Source organism: Macrobrachium rosenbergii, chromosome 6, assembly GCF_040412425.1.
Source record: "Macrobrachium rosenbergii isolate ZJJX-2024 chromosome 6, ASM4041242v1, whole genome shotgun sequence".
In the NCBI taxonomy this organism is placed as follows: Eukaryota; Metazoa; Arthropoda; class Malacostraca; order Decapoda; family Palaemonidae; genus Macrobrachium; species Macrobrachium rosenbergii.
The window spans coordinates 58,304,541-58,321,242 of NC_089746.1; the positions used below are offsets into that span (position 1 = coordinate 58,304,541).

The window sequence follows — 16,702 nt, forward strand, 5'->3', positions numbered from 1 at the left end:
TCCATCTAATATGTAAGCTTGCACATGCAAAATTGACTCTGGAAAAGGACAGGCATGGAAGAAGATAAAATGGTAAACATGAAGAACAGGAGGGGAGGCAAGTGACAAGGGTAAAGGGGAAGATCTAGAAGGAATAGGATCAAAATAAGAAGAAATAAAATGTTTGGAAAAGTAAATACGATATGGAAAGATAGAAAAAATATGCATGGGGTAAAGTATAAAGACACGAAACCGCAGAAATTAATGCTGGAAAGAAATACATAACAGAATGAGGGAGGCAGTAATTTGCAAATCTCCTGAAAGATGAAAATGAGGGAGGCAGTAATTTGGAAATCTCCTGAATAATGAAAATTAATGTGTCAAGGATGCGGAGATGATTAAAATGGGAAAATTATAGAACCTCCAGAAATAACAAAAGATTTACTAAAAAGCAGCTGGAGAACTAGTCATCGATGAACTAACCAATATATGAAAATATAATGAAAAAATGAAACAAGGTTGTCAAATTGTATAATAAAATAATATATAAAGAAAACAGGATGCATTAAACAGTGCACAGTATAGAGGCATAAGATTACTGAAGCATGTCATGAAAGAACTGGATAGGGTGCTGGAGGAAGGAGGAAGGTTTAGGAAAATTGTTAAAATATATAATTTTCATTTCAAATTTAAGTAATGCAGTTCTTATGAGAATTTAACAAAGAAGATGAATATAAAGAAAAAAATGATATTAGGACATTTAACAGAGTAAAAGGAAGAGAAACAAAATAGACAATATGAAGGCAGATGGTACCAAAAAGACTACTAAGCAAGTGAGTGACTAACTGCTATATCATAACAAAAGGATTCGGAGGAAAATGTGTTTGCTGATTTTGGGAGAGTTTACAAGATGGAAGAGTGGAATGTAGATGAGAAGACTGAAAATCAGGGTAAAATGGACGTTACACAGACTAGAAAAGGTGAAAAGGAATTCTGCATGGATGAGGGGTACGGGTGACTGTATTACAGTATTATGAACTGAATATAACAGATGGTAGCAAGATTCGGAAAAATGAATGGTGTATGGGATTTCCAATTACTAAATGAAGAAGGTCAAATAGTGAAGACAAATTTGAGGAGCATGTTAAGGTGGAAGGGCAGATCTTCGAGCAAGTAAAATATCTGCGTTAATTTGGCAACATAATGCACTGTGAAAAGAGGACTAGAAGACAGTAAGAAAAAGTAAAATAACAGCATGGATAAAATGGACAGAGAAATGCTGGCTTATGGGTAAATATAAGTCTCTTTTGAACTGAGCAAAAATCTACAATGTGTGTAAAAAGCCTGTGCTTCTCCACACAGTGGAGATAAGAGCACTTACAAAGAAAATGGAATAGATTTTAAAGCAATTTGATAACATTTTGCTCAGATTCATTGTTGGAGTGAATTGGGAAAATCTTATTGCATGCATGGAAGACGCTAAGAAATGTGGTACCACAGATTTCATATATTGAGATGGGTTGGATTTATGATGAGGAGGGGAGAGGAGCAATAAAAGAGCAGAATAAGGACTAATAGGAAGGCATGTGACAACCTTGGGAAATGGGCAAAGACAAAGACCTGAACCAGATACGAATTCAAAGTGTACAAGCAAAAATGAGTGGAGACAACTATCACATGTCGAACCCGAGCTAAGGAAAAACCAGGAATAATAATGTGAATGATGAATATTGTGATGATCAACTAATTCTTCTACAGTATTGTTCAATGAGACACACCAAATGTCTAACTGTTAGCAAGTAGAATTTTGAATGTTTAGTTTCTTTTTCAGACTAGTTTTTTCACACACACAACTATAACAAAATACTATGATAAATATTCTTAAAACCTGGTAAAGTTTTATCAACAGTACTTTAAAATAACTTGCACTGTAAATTTAGCAAGAGAATTAGACAAACAGTATGTATGTATAAACAATAATGAGCTAAACTTTACAATGTAAAGACAGCTAATATCTGGCAGCATGTACTTACTATGTATATGCCACTGTGAATATACATGCATTTCATTGTCCATTCCAACAACAAGAATGCCATCCCGAACCCAAGAAACTTGCATGGGTAATGGTGCAAGTCCATCTGCAGTTGTTAAGGACAACTTTTCTAAACGCATCCACCTGGAATATTGAGACAGAATATCAAACTTTTTTCTGAACATCCTGCTGCACCTTGTTCATTTCCGCTTGAGCACTGTTTACAGCATTCCAAGTATAAGTGAAAAGCATGTCTGACTCGGATATTTCAAACATTCCACATCTTACTGAACTGAGCCCTGTATGGACGTAAATCTATTGCTTTACCTGCTAAATTCTAAATGGCAAGATATTAATCTTAATAAACCATATAAAAGTTTTTGATTACCATCTACAATTAACTCATTTTTCAATAGGACAGAGGCCCTAGCTCTCATCTACAATGATTTCCTCCACACCTAGTCAAGGGCATTTACCACTACCTATCTGTTCCAGTTCAAGGAAAACTACTTAGGGCTCTCTCTCTCTCTCTCTCTCTAAATGTTGTGAAGTGCCTGCTAAAAATAGGTGGTGTACAGAATGACAAAACAATTAGTGGCACACATATCTTTCTGGTGAGTTAAAAAATGAACTCTAATTATCAGACATGAGCTGAACTTGCTCTATTCTATCTTGAGCACATTCTACCTGAATTTCCATCTAGTCTAAATAGTCTTCTATGACCTTTCTGAACTCTAGTGCAAAAAGTTTCCAATACTTCTACCAGTCTCTCTCCTTCATCTTGAAAAAACTTTTCCAATTCCAGGACACTACTTCATTTTCATTCTGATACTCCAACTGTCCTATCAGCCCAATATTTTCTAAGTTTTCCTCTCCTGTGTTCTAGGGATTTCTCAATAAGAATCTGACAGAATTTATCTTCTAACATTCTCTTGAAATGACAATGAAAACAATCTATCATATCTGTAGGTTCCTTGTCCTTATTCCACGTTATGATATGCAGACAACAGCTCAAGTTATCTTACACACTTGGGAGGGTTACTTACCGTGGCAGGTTGATATCTGAAAAACTGTGGACAGACAGGGACTTTTGAAGTGAGGGTCTAGGTCTTGCATCCTTGTCTTTATTTCCTTCACTGTAACTCATCATTGCAACTTCATCCGCAACACTAGTATAAGCTAAGATCTGGAAAAAATAAGATACACACTTACAAAAACTATATTGTCTCAAAAGAATAACAAAAAGTACCTTATTTCATATTAAGATCCAAAACACACTTAACATTAAAATAGGACTTGAACTGCACTTAGTGCTATACTATAAAGTACATATTAATAAGTGATAAGCCACAGTAAGTGAACAATGACGATATATGAGAGGAACATGCTACTTACAATTTATGTTGAAAATACCCACATCAATTACCCAAACAAATGCAACAATTCTTTATGTCAAGACTAGGTTTCAGGTAAAAAAAAATCTGAGAAAACCCAATTACCATAAAAGTCAAACATCTACAGGGAGTGCTCAAGTTATGATAATTTGCCTTACAATAATTCGATTTTGCAGTAGGGTAAGCAATTAATACCGATACGACAATATTTAGAAAACATTTTTAAATTTCGTGTGGCGCAGGCAGCAGCGTACAATCAGGCAGCAAGAGAGACCAAACTACAATAGACCAACTTCTTTTCCTCCACCTCTTTATCCCATCTTCTAGTTAAAAAAGTAAAAGAGAATGATAAAAGTATTGTTAGTAACGTTATACTCTTGCGTAAATGCGTACAGCCATAAGCAACCAAACGAGAAACTGCTGTTTTGCTAATAACTGAATCAGATAACAACAGCTGTTTTGCTTGTATTTCAACCATCGTACGGTAGTAAACAATTACTGTATTAATGTTACAAATGACATTAAGTAGAATAGGACTGATATATTTTTATATTATTTATATTATTTTATATTATATTTTTATTTATTCGCTATGGAGAAAAGGTCGGCAAGGAAATATACCACTAAATTTAAGCTGCAAGTTGTAGCTGAAGCTGAGAAAACAATGCTCAAGCTGCTAATGACTATAAATTATCATGCACCGGCAACACTGACAAAACTCAACTGTAAATGAAATTGGAGAGAAAGTATTTTAATCAAAACTACTGGGCATGAAAGAACATATATTACTGCTGTTTTCACACCGATAAAAGAGCTAAATATGTAAAGCTTGTATTATGATGAAATCAAGTGAAAATGGCGAACGGAATCTTGATTTTTTACACAAAACAAACATGCCCCCAACAGCCAACATCATTTATTAACGAGAAAAATAACCATATTAATTTCACAACGAGGTATACTTAAGTTATATTTCGACTTAAAAACACTTCATATAACAAAAAATAACCTTGTCCCATATAAATAAAGTATCTTGAGATTCATTTACGCTAACTAGAAGCAAGAAAAGCTCTCTGAACTGAGTTAAATACTGCGAAATAAACTTACTGCATAATTTTTCCAAACCAAAACATTGGGTTTTATGATCGCAAATTATAATACAAAAGCAAAATGAGATTATATACACAATATTGTTGGATACAATGAAGTGAAGTATAACTTTTTAAAAGATTCATGGAAAAGATGCATAATCGTTATGTTGATGTTTGTATAATAAGATATTAATATGTGAATATAGCGTAAAGTATAATGTAGGCTAGGCTACTGTATATGTATATGATATACCATAGTGTATGCTAAGCTAATTCTTGTTGTTACTCAATTTCTCTTTGTATTGAATTATCGTAAGTCAATCTGCATGAACCTCCAGAATTAGCTGATAATAATTACTATACTGTATATGTATGGAGTATACTTTATAGTGTAGGCTTGGCTATCATATATGTATAAATGGTACTGAATACCCTAGTGTAGGCTAGGCTATATTTGAGATATTTTTTTTCCAACAAACGCTGGGTTTTTTGGAACCTAACCCCCATCGTAAGTAGGATAATACCTATATTATCTGTGAGACTTAGAGGAAATTTTATTTCTTCATGCATTATGATTAGATATGCTTATCTTATAACAGTCCGGACTAAATTATTAAGGAGCAAAATAAACCGAAATTTGACAATACAAAATGTGATACCAATGTTGAGATGCTACACAATGCTTGAGATATCATTAACACAGTTTAACGTAATACACAATAATATATGGGAAGATATACTTTACCATGTAATGAAGAGTAAGATGAAAAATTGAAGAAATAATGGAAGACCCATTTCAACATACCTTACTTCCTATGGCTACAGTTAGTAGGTGAGAACCATCTTCTTTGGACACCCAGTCAATCTGAACTGGGTGTTTCTGTTTGACACTAACACCTCGCTTATCAAATCGGTTGTTCCTTAGTGAATGCAGAGTACTAGGACTTGGCACCAATAACTGACCTATAAGACACAAAAAGATTACTAAAGTCATGCTTTATTGAAATCATCCTGATAAGAAAGAGGGTTCTAATATCGTAAGTGCTTTAGATGGCAATTACTTGGTAGCTTCATAGTCTTTATCTTTAAAAGAAGTAAGAGATAATAGGATGGAGGCGTAGGAATGGATACATTACTTGGAAACAAGCTTTACAATTATGCCTTCAATATGAAGGATAAATATGAGTATTTAAAATGAGGGCATAAAGATATTAAAATGACAAAATTTAATTAACTTGTATTTTTCATAGCTAACAAACCTACGGTCTTAACGTGAAGAAAAATCTCCTAGTATCAGCTGGAAACCAGTAAAAACATACAAAACTGCACAACAAGGTATTAGTAGCAAAGGGGTTCGGCCAATCAGGTGAGAGAGGAGGCACCAGCCGACCTCACTTCACCCGAGAGCGCTGTGATGCATCAGCCTCTTCCAACCCAGGGAATCACTATGAGGGGTGGAAATAGGTGGGCAATGTATGTTAAGACTGTAGGTTTGTTAGCTATAAAAAATACAAATTAATTAAAATTTGTCATTTCTTCATATGCGGAACAAACCTAGGTCTTAACGTGAGGATAGACTCACCTTTGGTGGGAGGAAAGGAAACTCCTGAACCGACTGGAGGTTCAGCACACCTGGTCTCATTTCCTGGTTAGGCTAAAGCAGAGGAAGGAGACGTATGCTTCTGACTTGTCAGATATAAAAGTTTACCAAACCGTCAGACTACTGGGCTAATACACAATGTGGAGGAACATTATATAAGTGGAAGTCAAAGAGCTATACAGTATCTGTTTATACAACAAACCTATGTTAGCCACCAATTTGTTTGTTATCATTTCTCTCTCCCCTTGTCAGACAGAGGAACGACTAGCTTCTGCAAGGAAAATATTTGTGTAAGAATATACTTTCTCAAACAGAAAGGCCACTGGGTAGAGGAAGAAGGGGAAAAGGGAAAGGAAAAAAAGCCAGTTAACTCATTCACTCTCACTTTCATTACCACCATCTTCAGTGAGATACAAACTGTCCTGCTAGGGGCACTGGATGAGCTACACAACTTGTTGAGCAACCACCACTGGACCCAAGTAAAAAGTGTCCAAGGAACTGTAGGCAACATCCTGAGGATAGAAGGTGCTTTGACGAAGCCAAGTACCAGCCTTCAAAATCCTATGAACAGACAAGTTCTTAAAAGCTAATGAAGGGCCTAAACCCCTAACATCATGTGCTCTTGCATGCACCGTGTTAGAATCCAAGGTTGTAGAAGAGCTATAAGGATGTCCAATAACCTCAAGGAGCCAGAAGGAGATAGTATTCTTGGACACTTCATGCTTGACCTGGCCTGTGCTTACAAAAAGTCGACACTCTGGTCTGAGGTGACAAGTCCTTTTTAGGTAAACATGCAGTGCCCTCAAAGGACACGAGCAATTCATCTGGGTGGTTATCAACAAATCTCCCAAGGAAGGGATGGAAAAGGATTCAAATCTGCATCATGAACTGAAGGATTCTGAGTCTTAGCTATGAATTCCGGGACAAACTTCGAGGCTATGGACTCCTAAACCCTCGTGTGTTTAACATTAAAAGAGACACCACAGAATTCTCCCATTCTCTTTGATGAAGCTAAAGCCAGTAAGAAGACTGTTTTAAGGGTCAAGTATGTGTAAGATGACTGTCATAATGGTTCATATGGGGCTCAAGTGAGACTACTTAGCACCAGAGTCAGATCCCAACTAGGAGATTTAAGTTCTCTAAGAGAAAAAGACTGCTCAAAGCTTTTGAGCAGCATTGAGATTTCCCGAGAAGAAGACATGTCCGCATCTTTTAGGCGCAAAACCAACCCCAAAGCAGCCCTGTAGCCTTTGATGGCAGACACAAAAAGACTTTTCTCCCTCCGGAGAAAAACTAGGAAATCTGCTATTTGCCGAACAGAAGTTCCGACTGGAGAGAGACCCCTTCGATGACACCAATCACAGTAGATGGCCATTTTCCCTAGAAAATGGCTGAGGAAGATCTTTGGAGATAGCCAGATGGATGCCATCAGGCTCTTAAGCATTTCATTGTTCCGAGATCTGGATACAACTGCAAAGTCAGACATTATAGAATGAAATGATGGAAAGCATGTTTAATTTTCAAAAAAGTTTAGCAAGGCTAGTTAGTAACATAATATATAAATCACTTTACTCTTTATCATTTCAGCAGGACTATTCTACCATTGGTAGTTAGGTGCTCCACTCTGATGACTCACTGCAATTGTCATGGCATTGTTAGTAAGAAAAAAAGGTTCCTCCTGATATGCCAACAACATGTAAAGCTAAGTATAACATAATGGTCTGCACTCAGACTGACTACATAACTTTTAGGCCTATTATTCCCATTATTAGGATTTCCTAGAGATTTACAAGAGACTGTTTCTTAAATGTTCCACTTTGTATCACCTCCTTTTCAAGCCCATATAATTAGTGCTGTGCCGATGTTTTCATACCTATTTTTTTAGGGTCCTTTTCATCTTCCATATATCTGAACATGATTATTCATACTTTATTACCAATACTATTAGGCAGACAAACTAGATCACTAAACTATCATACTTAGATGTCAGTACTGACTAGATATTGAATGGAGAGCATCAGATGAAACATGGTCACCATGGTATGGTTGCGACAAATCTTCCTGACTTAGTGCGGAAGTTAATCTTGTATTTGAGCGTCCTTGAGCCATCTTGGAAAGGTACGCTATATCAAAGTCAGCAGAACTGACATCTCCTTGGCTTGACACAATATCCTTAAGGTCAAACTTATCTTCCAAAACCCACTGAGAACCTGGAAGAATTTAAATCAAATCAAGAACTGCAAAATTCTTAAAAACTGCATCACATTTGAAAAACAGAAAAATCATTAATGAAATTAATATATATTTTCTATAGCAGGCAAAAATATTTCTAAACATCCAAATAATATGGAAAAGGAGCAAAAAAGGTCAGATATCTCACTGTATCAAGAAAATGGAATTCAGAATTTCTTACTCTAGTATGAAAACCAATTTACAAAATTCTCATGTAAAACATAGTTGTGAACATTACTTGTAAGACATACTTACAGTAAATCAAGTACAGAAGTTATTTAAAAATGCCTAATTAGTCTCTTCATATAAGAAATAAGTACATGAAAAATGAACCTGATACTGTTCAGCTTAGCATTAATAGCGTCATACCTATGAGAACATTTTCAATACTAATTTCAAATATAACCTTACCTCCTGTAGATTCACATTCATATATTGCCAAGGAACAGGAGAATGTAATGCATCCTTCATTTGCTGAGGATAAATCATCATGCAAGGGTACAGGTGTCTGGTATGCACATGCAATTCTCCCACTATATGCAGCTGACACATGAAGTGGCTTACCTGAAAGAAGATTGCAATGATTTTCAATCTATACTCTCATTTTAAATAGTAAACTGGTTACAGACAAAATATAATGTTTATCATACCAAGAACACAGCTTCGTAAATATTACTTTTTGTCCTAATAACTGGTAATGTAAAAGCAAAACAAAAAAATGGTGATTACTGATTCCTTTATCAGGATCACTATGCAAAGTGCAATTACTCTAATCCTACTTTCTTCGTGGTTCAGATGCTTCAACTTGTAGTCTATAGCCAGTTTGTGATACTTTACAATTCTTCTTAAAAGCCTGATGAACTCACATTCACAACTTATAATTTCCATAAAACCATATTATTTTTTCTAAACAAACCCATTATTATTAATGTGCCCCATTTGTGCATATTGTCCCAAGCCTACATGAGGGCTGATCTGCAGGACATAGGAAGCCATAAGTCAGAAAATACATGTCTGATCTATGAGCTATGAAAAGTAGCAAGGCTGTGATAAAATACACGTGAGAGCTCAAAATGAGAGAATGATTTGAATTACAAAATAAGTTTTGCATTATAAAATCTAATACAGTACTCCTCAACCTCTTAATGGTATCCTGCAAGAGATGAGGCCTTATCATAAATTCATAATGAAGTGAGGTGACATTTCTCCCTGTATACAGTGTGGAAACTGTAATGTTCGGGAAAAACCACATCCAAAGGATACAAAAACAGACAGTGAAGTATTAATAATAAGAAGACAAACAAACATCAAGTTTCTTTGTACTGCTATTCGTTAATAACCTAGTTCCCATTTCATTTAAGTTTATATGTTGAATTTCAGAACAGTGAAATACTGAATTTTAAAACTAATAACCCATCTTTTAAAGCAAACTCACCAATATAGACCCATTATTCGTGATCCACATACACAACAAATGAGAGTTCTTTATGATTCATGGGTCTGATATGAAACAAATAAATGACACTGTATATTTAGTGCATAAAATATAAAGAACATACAGTGTATAAATACTGTATATAAAGAATATAAAAAATAAAATAGTTTCAAAACTGCAACAAAGATAACTTTATTTTCATTTCTTAACTTAAGAAGCAAAAATTTTTCACATGATAAGGTTATGTTTCAAATAAATAAGTGATGTTAGTACACTAATATTATTTTTATGAGCAATCTAATCCTTAACACCACAAGTAGATATATGAGTGACTTTCTCCTTAAAAAATCTCCATTTTCATTTACAGTTCTAAACATTATTCACTTCCTACAGACAATTTACCCACAGTACAACACAACTAAAAACTAACATACCAGGAACAGTAATAGCACTCTTCCCATCTTTGCTGACCATGTACCACTCCTGCCACTGAATTTCCAAATTATCTCCTCTTCCTGTCATGCGGCATCTCCAGAACCGAACAGTGTTATCTGAACATGCCGTTACCAACAGATAAGGGGCATAACATGCTGGGTAAATAGATGCTGAACTTAGATGACCTGCAGCTGGAGATGCATGTACAACTTGCACTCCTGCAGGCAGAGGAAGAGGTTGTGCACAAATCTAAGAAGAGAAAAAAGATAAAGATGTCTCAGTTTCACAATTACTTTCATTCCTGATGGCATGAATAACTATAAAAGCAGTAAGGCAGATATATGGGGATATATTAGATAGACATATTTGGAAACTGTTCATTCACTGATCTCATACTAAATGTGCAATGTTCCATCAAGCAAGAGCACATCCCCTCTCTCTATAAAAACTGCTGACTTGCTACTGTGCAATGGTAATTTATAATAGGATGTTTGATGGATATTCATATTATTCAGCAACTCAACTATCTATAAGTTTAAATTGTGCTGAAGCACCTTGTGATGTAAAACTTATCAGTTCATGAATTTTGTAATATAATGAACAGCTTCCACTGCCAAGATTTAAGATTTGTTTAACTTCTTCCCAAGACGTATACAAATAGGTTAATGTTGAAGCTCTTTTTCTAAAGGTTACAAGACAGAGTGATTATCTGGCATGATATTTGACATTCAACGATGAAATATTATTCATAACCATGAAAATTTATAAAATACTTAATTTAAACTCACAGAATGAGCATGATACTTAACAATTACAAAATTTCTCAAAGCAAAGAGTCTTAATACAGAACCTTTACAGTCAGCAAGTAATACTTTAAATCCTTTTACATGCAAAAGATTGTGCAGAAAGGCACAAATGTTACTTCTTTGTAACAAGATGCAACTAAAAAATAGCATAATATTCCAGAAAAAAAGATGCTGTCACACAAACACAAGTCTCACTTCACAGTTTGTTATTTACAGATCTTATCTGGTTTTATTTGTTATTTCTCTTCCATATTTTATTTACTTATTTACCAATTTGCTTTTCAGTATGGCTACTTTCCCTTTATGGGCCCCCTGGCTTACAGCATTCTGCTTTTTCTACTAAGATTGCAGATTGTCTTGCAATCAAAATAACAATTTTATTTCTATTATCCATGCGACTGTATGTTAGTTATTGTCAATAATTAATAATAATAATAATAATAATAATAATAATAATAATAATAATAATAATAATAATAATTTAGTACCCCAACATCATCACATGCTTCTCAATTCTGGTTGTCTGATAAGTAAAAAAAATCATGTAAGTTACAAAGGTTCTATAGTTTACCCTAGACTTGAACATTTAAGATATCCCAATAGTAACATTAATACCATACAATTTCAAGCCTGAACTAAAGTGGAATGTACAGTTATCATTCGATTTATAGACATATCAGCAAAATATAAAATGTCAAAAAAGGTTGCCTACCCAACTGCTAAACTGTGGTTTGTTAAGTACAGGCAGTCCCGGGTTAATGGCAAAAGTTCCGTTCCTGGCCATGCCCCGATAACCAATAATCGTCGATAACCGGAACACCACAGTAATTATGGTAATAAATGGCGTTTACAATGCCGTAAGCACCGATCGGCGCCGGAAAACTGCTTATTGACACCGATAAACGGCTTACCAACGCCAATAAATTGCCTACCGACACCAATAAACCACCAATTGATGCCGATAAACTGCTTACCGGTGCCGAAAATCGCTTACTGGCACCAAAAATCTGGTTAACGAAGATTAGCCAAGCGTCATAAAACTGAAATGCTGTTAAATGATGCCGCTGATAAGCGGGGACTGCCTGTAAGAGGATTACTGAAATAAGAATAATAATCACTATATAGTATAAGCCATATGGAACTAGATTTATGAAACTAACCTTAGATGTTGTTATAACAATTGGAGATGCATCAATGTGCCCTTGACCAGCTGTATTATCTGCAACCGGAGTGCTATGGCCAGAGGCTCCTTGTCCAGCTTCATTCTCGCCAGTATTAACTGTGTGAGCCTCTGAAGCAATGACCAGACGCCACATGTGCATTACCTAAAAAGGTGTTTACAAACTATACCACAATTCTGATTCAAATTCACTAGTTTTACTTTAATTTAGAGCTCCCTTTAACCACACAAATTGCATATTCTTCTATATAAAGTAATTACAAAATGCACATAATTACAGTACTTCAAATAACATAAAGTCAGACTGCCAGTAAACTGTATACTTGTAAAATATTAATATTCACTAACTTCACCTTTCAGTCTGTCCAAGCCACTAAAGAAAAGGGATCACTGGCAAACTTTGTCTGAAACAATACACAAACAAAGAGATAATAGATTTTCTAGCATAAATAATTATCACATACCGATCCAGCGTTAGTCTTTTCAAGAAGTGTGATATAGAAGGGCTCCTCAAATACAGCTGATGAGTGTAAATCCACAATAGGTGCATTTGAAGGATCAAACATTGATGAAGTATCCTTGCCTGGAAAAGAAATAATAAATAGAATTTTGGTGTTATCAGCTGTGGAAAGCAACAAACATTAAAAAGATAAGTTTCCTTGGTACAAACCTAAGCTATGATACCTATTATGTCGTAATTCTAAAAAGAATACTTTTCCACAGTAAATACATATTAAGTACATATGTAAAAGAGAAATATATGCACCTACTATACATCATATCAGCACGTACTTTCTACCTGTGACTAAGAGATAAAGGATGGCACCATTATAACAACATCCAACAACGCTAGCCTCAATGTAAATTTATACTTTGCCCTCGTTACATTAAAAAGTTATAAATTCTTAACATATACCTGCATCAGAGCCTCTTTCCCCTTTAATGAGGCCTTCTTGAAAAACATGAAGGAACTGAGTATTTTGCCAATCATGTGTTGCATCTCCGATGGCATCTAATTCAATAATACATCCAGGTCGAGCTGTTGATTGTTCTGACACTATGTCAAATATATCGGACAAGTTCTGAAAAAAATGTATATACTGTACTACTGCAACAAAAATTGTGAAAAAAACACAATTAATCATCCAAGGACCCATCCGATTAACATACGTCATGAGGCACTGATTGTTAGCCTCGTGCTCTTGTAGATGTAATGTATATCTAAACTCAGTACAGTATATCAAAATTTATAAATTTACCTGAGATTCATACCAACATACACTAAGTTTCCAAATAACACTTGATCATTCAGCCACCGAGGTAAAGCAATTACTGTATAGCACACAGTATCCAATCTCTAGATTGGATACCAATCTAGTTAATAAGTTTGCAGATGCAACAACCCAGTGGAGGAGTATACATTTCTAAAGATGGAAGTGATCGACACTCTAAAAAAGTCATGATTCATAATTATTTAATCAATAAATTGAACAATACTTAGTTTAGATAGTTGATATTCCAAACATCTTACCACTTGTCCAACATGTTCTTGTAAAGAACTATCAGTTGAAAGACTCAATGTTGATTCCATCATCTGCTTCTTACGTTCAGCGGTGGATATTTCAGCTAAAAGTGCCCGTCCATCTATAACAGCCTGGTAAACACGTAGGCACTCACCGTCAGAAGCAACAAAGCACGCTGAAGGGGAGTTTGAGACGCTACCTAGAGTAGTGCTGAAATTGATAAAGAGCATTCGTCAAATGGCACAAACATCACAGGTTTACAGATAAATATGACAGTTTGATGAGCACCATAGTGGGACCGGAAGAAAGTTATAAAAAAAACTGCAGTCATAATTATCAAAGGCAAACTATCTACAAATAACTATAATGAAATAATGTACCACAGAACTCCAGGCGTACGTGATTACTGGTAATCAAAACATATTCTTAAGTTCCTAAATTAATTTTAATTATTTTGGTAGACAAAAGTCTTGTTATCAAACAAAGAGAGGTAAACCATTTACCTCACTAACAAAAATTGAATAATACACCTGTACTAATTGGCACGTAAACACTACACATTTTTGTTAAGACTGAATTTTATGAAACTGTAACTTGCTAATGCCTTTTTGGTGGTTTACAATAACAGTAAAAAACTAATCTATTGATATGTTTTTATTAATAGGGAGCCTACACAAAAGAAATAACCATGAGTTCATAACATGGAAAAAACTGATGCAAGAACCTATGCGAGTAAAAGATTGGGCAACCAATGAAGTCCTTTACAATAAATATATGATCCAAGAAACAGCTTCACTGACACACTTCATCCTTACCTGGGTAACAATGTAGGTATCCATGCTGCATTGGAGAAGGCTGAGACCTGAGGTGAATTAACCCGAGCCAATTCTGTAACACCTCCAGATTTACTTAATGGACCAACTGCATCTACGCGCCACAGAATAAGCTCGCTGCACCAGTCTTTGTAGGTTGTATCCTATGGTAAAGATTTTGGAAAAGATGAAATCAAGTAATCTTTTAATATAAGTTTAATTTTGTATTCTAAACTCAACACCTATTATTACCCAATTCTGTGATTTTAAAACCATCTTGGACACTAGAATGTCTTCAAACCAGAAAAAGACTTTGGTAGCCATCAGAGCACCTGTATGGGCAAATCCTAAGGTTCCTAACGACACTCACAATCAGAATTCATGCTGTCTGATCCAAGAACTGGGAGAAGAAACAAGGTTGTGAGGAGTGAACTCCGATTATAAGAAATGGGCTTGAATGAAACAATTAATTTTGTTTAAAAATATTATATTTGTTTCACAACAAACCCATTCCTATAACTAGTCCAAATTGAAGTTTCAATAGGAAGGATCTCATTATAAAAAATCCCTGCAGGATCTTTTTGAAAGTCCCTTGGGACTGATCTTTACATCTGAATCCATGTCCTTTAGTCTGAGTAACTATAGGAGGCTGGTATTCTAAATAACCTGAAACACCTTATTCACACTCCCTTTCATGAGTCCTGACCCTGGCTGGACCCAGATCTCTGCTTTGGTCCAAGTGGTATGCCCTCACAATCACCTCTCTCAGCCAGAAGGAGATGGTGTCCCTTGAAATCTCTCGCTTCTCCTAACCAGCAAAGCACAAGTTCACATACATGTCAGAATAAATAATTTCTTTTATAAACTATTTACTTTCTTATAAAACCCATCATTCTCATGATCTATTTCTCTTCTCCCAGACCTGCTGAGATCTCAATGCCACTTATGCCACTTACCTGAGGGTTTAAAAATTCATGGTCTGCATTACAGTATTACCAATTCCTCTTTTGTCTGTTAAGACAAAGTACATCATTGTCTCTACTTTTACTTTATGTAAAAAGAAAATGTTTTGCAAAGACATTATGACTGCATGTTGTGGCAAATGTTTAGTATACTTCAAATGCTTTAAGCTTAATACAGTACCCTGTCCTAAGACAGGGTCTGGATGCATTTTTAATGTTTTTGATTGCTTCACTTCTTTGTTCGTATTTTTCTAATGCTTAATACTCATTCAATATATCCAAAATTATTCTTCCTCATTTTCTTCTTTCCTTTATATTTTCTACTTTTCTCCTCTAACACATTAGTTTACACTAGATGCTACTCTGATGTAACAAACAATATTTTGTATGATATATATCATTACTTCACATATTCCTCTTTTATTCTACTTTACTACATTTACACATTAAGTGTACCATTTTCTTGGAAAAACAGCAAGACATTCAGGTAAACCAAATCATTAAGAAAACCCATACATACTTACCTGAATGCATATCAAAGGAGTGTCATCAGCTGTAGGCATTTGAGCCATGCTTGGCGACACTTCACGCTTGTTGTGATGCGAGGTTGAGAGCAATAGGGGAAGTACTGGATGGCACTTCATGTCATTTAGTTGGAATCGATGACCACATACTCTTGTAAAATGAGAAATATTCAGCACCTATAAGAAAAATGACAGCATTAAAATCAACCTCTGAGAAATTCTTGAACCTTGTTAGCTTATATGCAGAAAAAAACAGTGAATTATGTCCTGAGAGATTCCATAAGGAAATGAAAACAGTACTTGTGTAGAGAAGAGTATGACTGTTATCTGCTTTAAAATAGCTCTGCATTCCCTAGACCTATCTATAACAAAGACCAAATGTATTATCTTCAATAAACTGAATTCTCAAGGAATCTAAATGAGACATACAATGACTTTACTGTATTTCCCTACCTGAGTGAATCTTGAGCCTTCAGCAACTGTTAGGTGCCAAAGATTGAGAGAACCATTACTGTGTTTTGTAGTCATGGATATGATGGGTGAAGGATGACTACAGCTGCTATTCTTATCCCTGTCATCACTGCTAGTGAGTGTTAAATTGCTCTTGCTTTTGTTCTTGCCTCCACGCCTGTAAGTTACCCAAAAATGCTGAATAAAGTGTAGGAAATTCCAAACAAAATCAAGTATAGGATTGCAA

At 35.2% G+C, this 16,702-nt stretch overlaps 1 protein-coding gene across 1 annotated transcript in view; it reads right to left on the reverse strand.

The window, feature by feature from the left end:
* Rbcn-3A (Rabconnectin-3A) overlaps positions 1 to 16,702 on the reverse strand; it is a 106,566-nt gene that overhangs the window by 69,022 nt on the left and 20,842 nt on the right. The window contains 13 exon segments of the mRNA XM_067105939.1: positions 2,013 to 2,155; positions 3,058 to 3,197; positions 5,302 to 5,459; positions 8,094 to 8,306; positions 8,740 to 8,892; positions 10,198 to 10,447; positions 12,165 to 12,329; positions 12,649 to 12,767; positions 13,101 to 13,266; positions 13,716 to 13,917; positions 14,523 to 14,683; positions 16,006 to 16,182; positions 16,459 to 16,633. Coding sequence (XP_066962040.1) covers positions 2,013 to 2,155; positions 3,058 to 3,197; positions 5,302 to 5,459; positions 8,094 to 8,306; positions 8,740 to 8,892; positions 10,198 to 10,447; positions 12,165 to 12,329; positions 12,649 to 12,767; positions 13,101 to 13,266; positions 13,716 to 13,917; positions 14,523 to 14,683; positions 16,006 to 16,182; positions 16,459 to 16,633 — 2,222 coding nt within the window.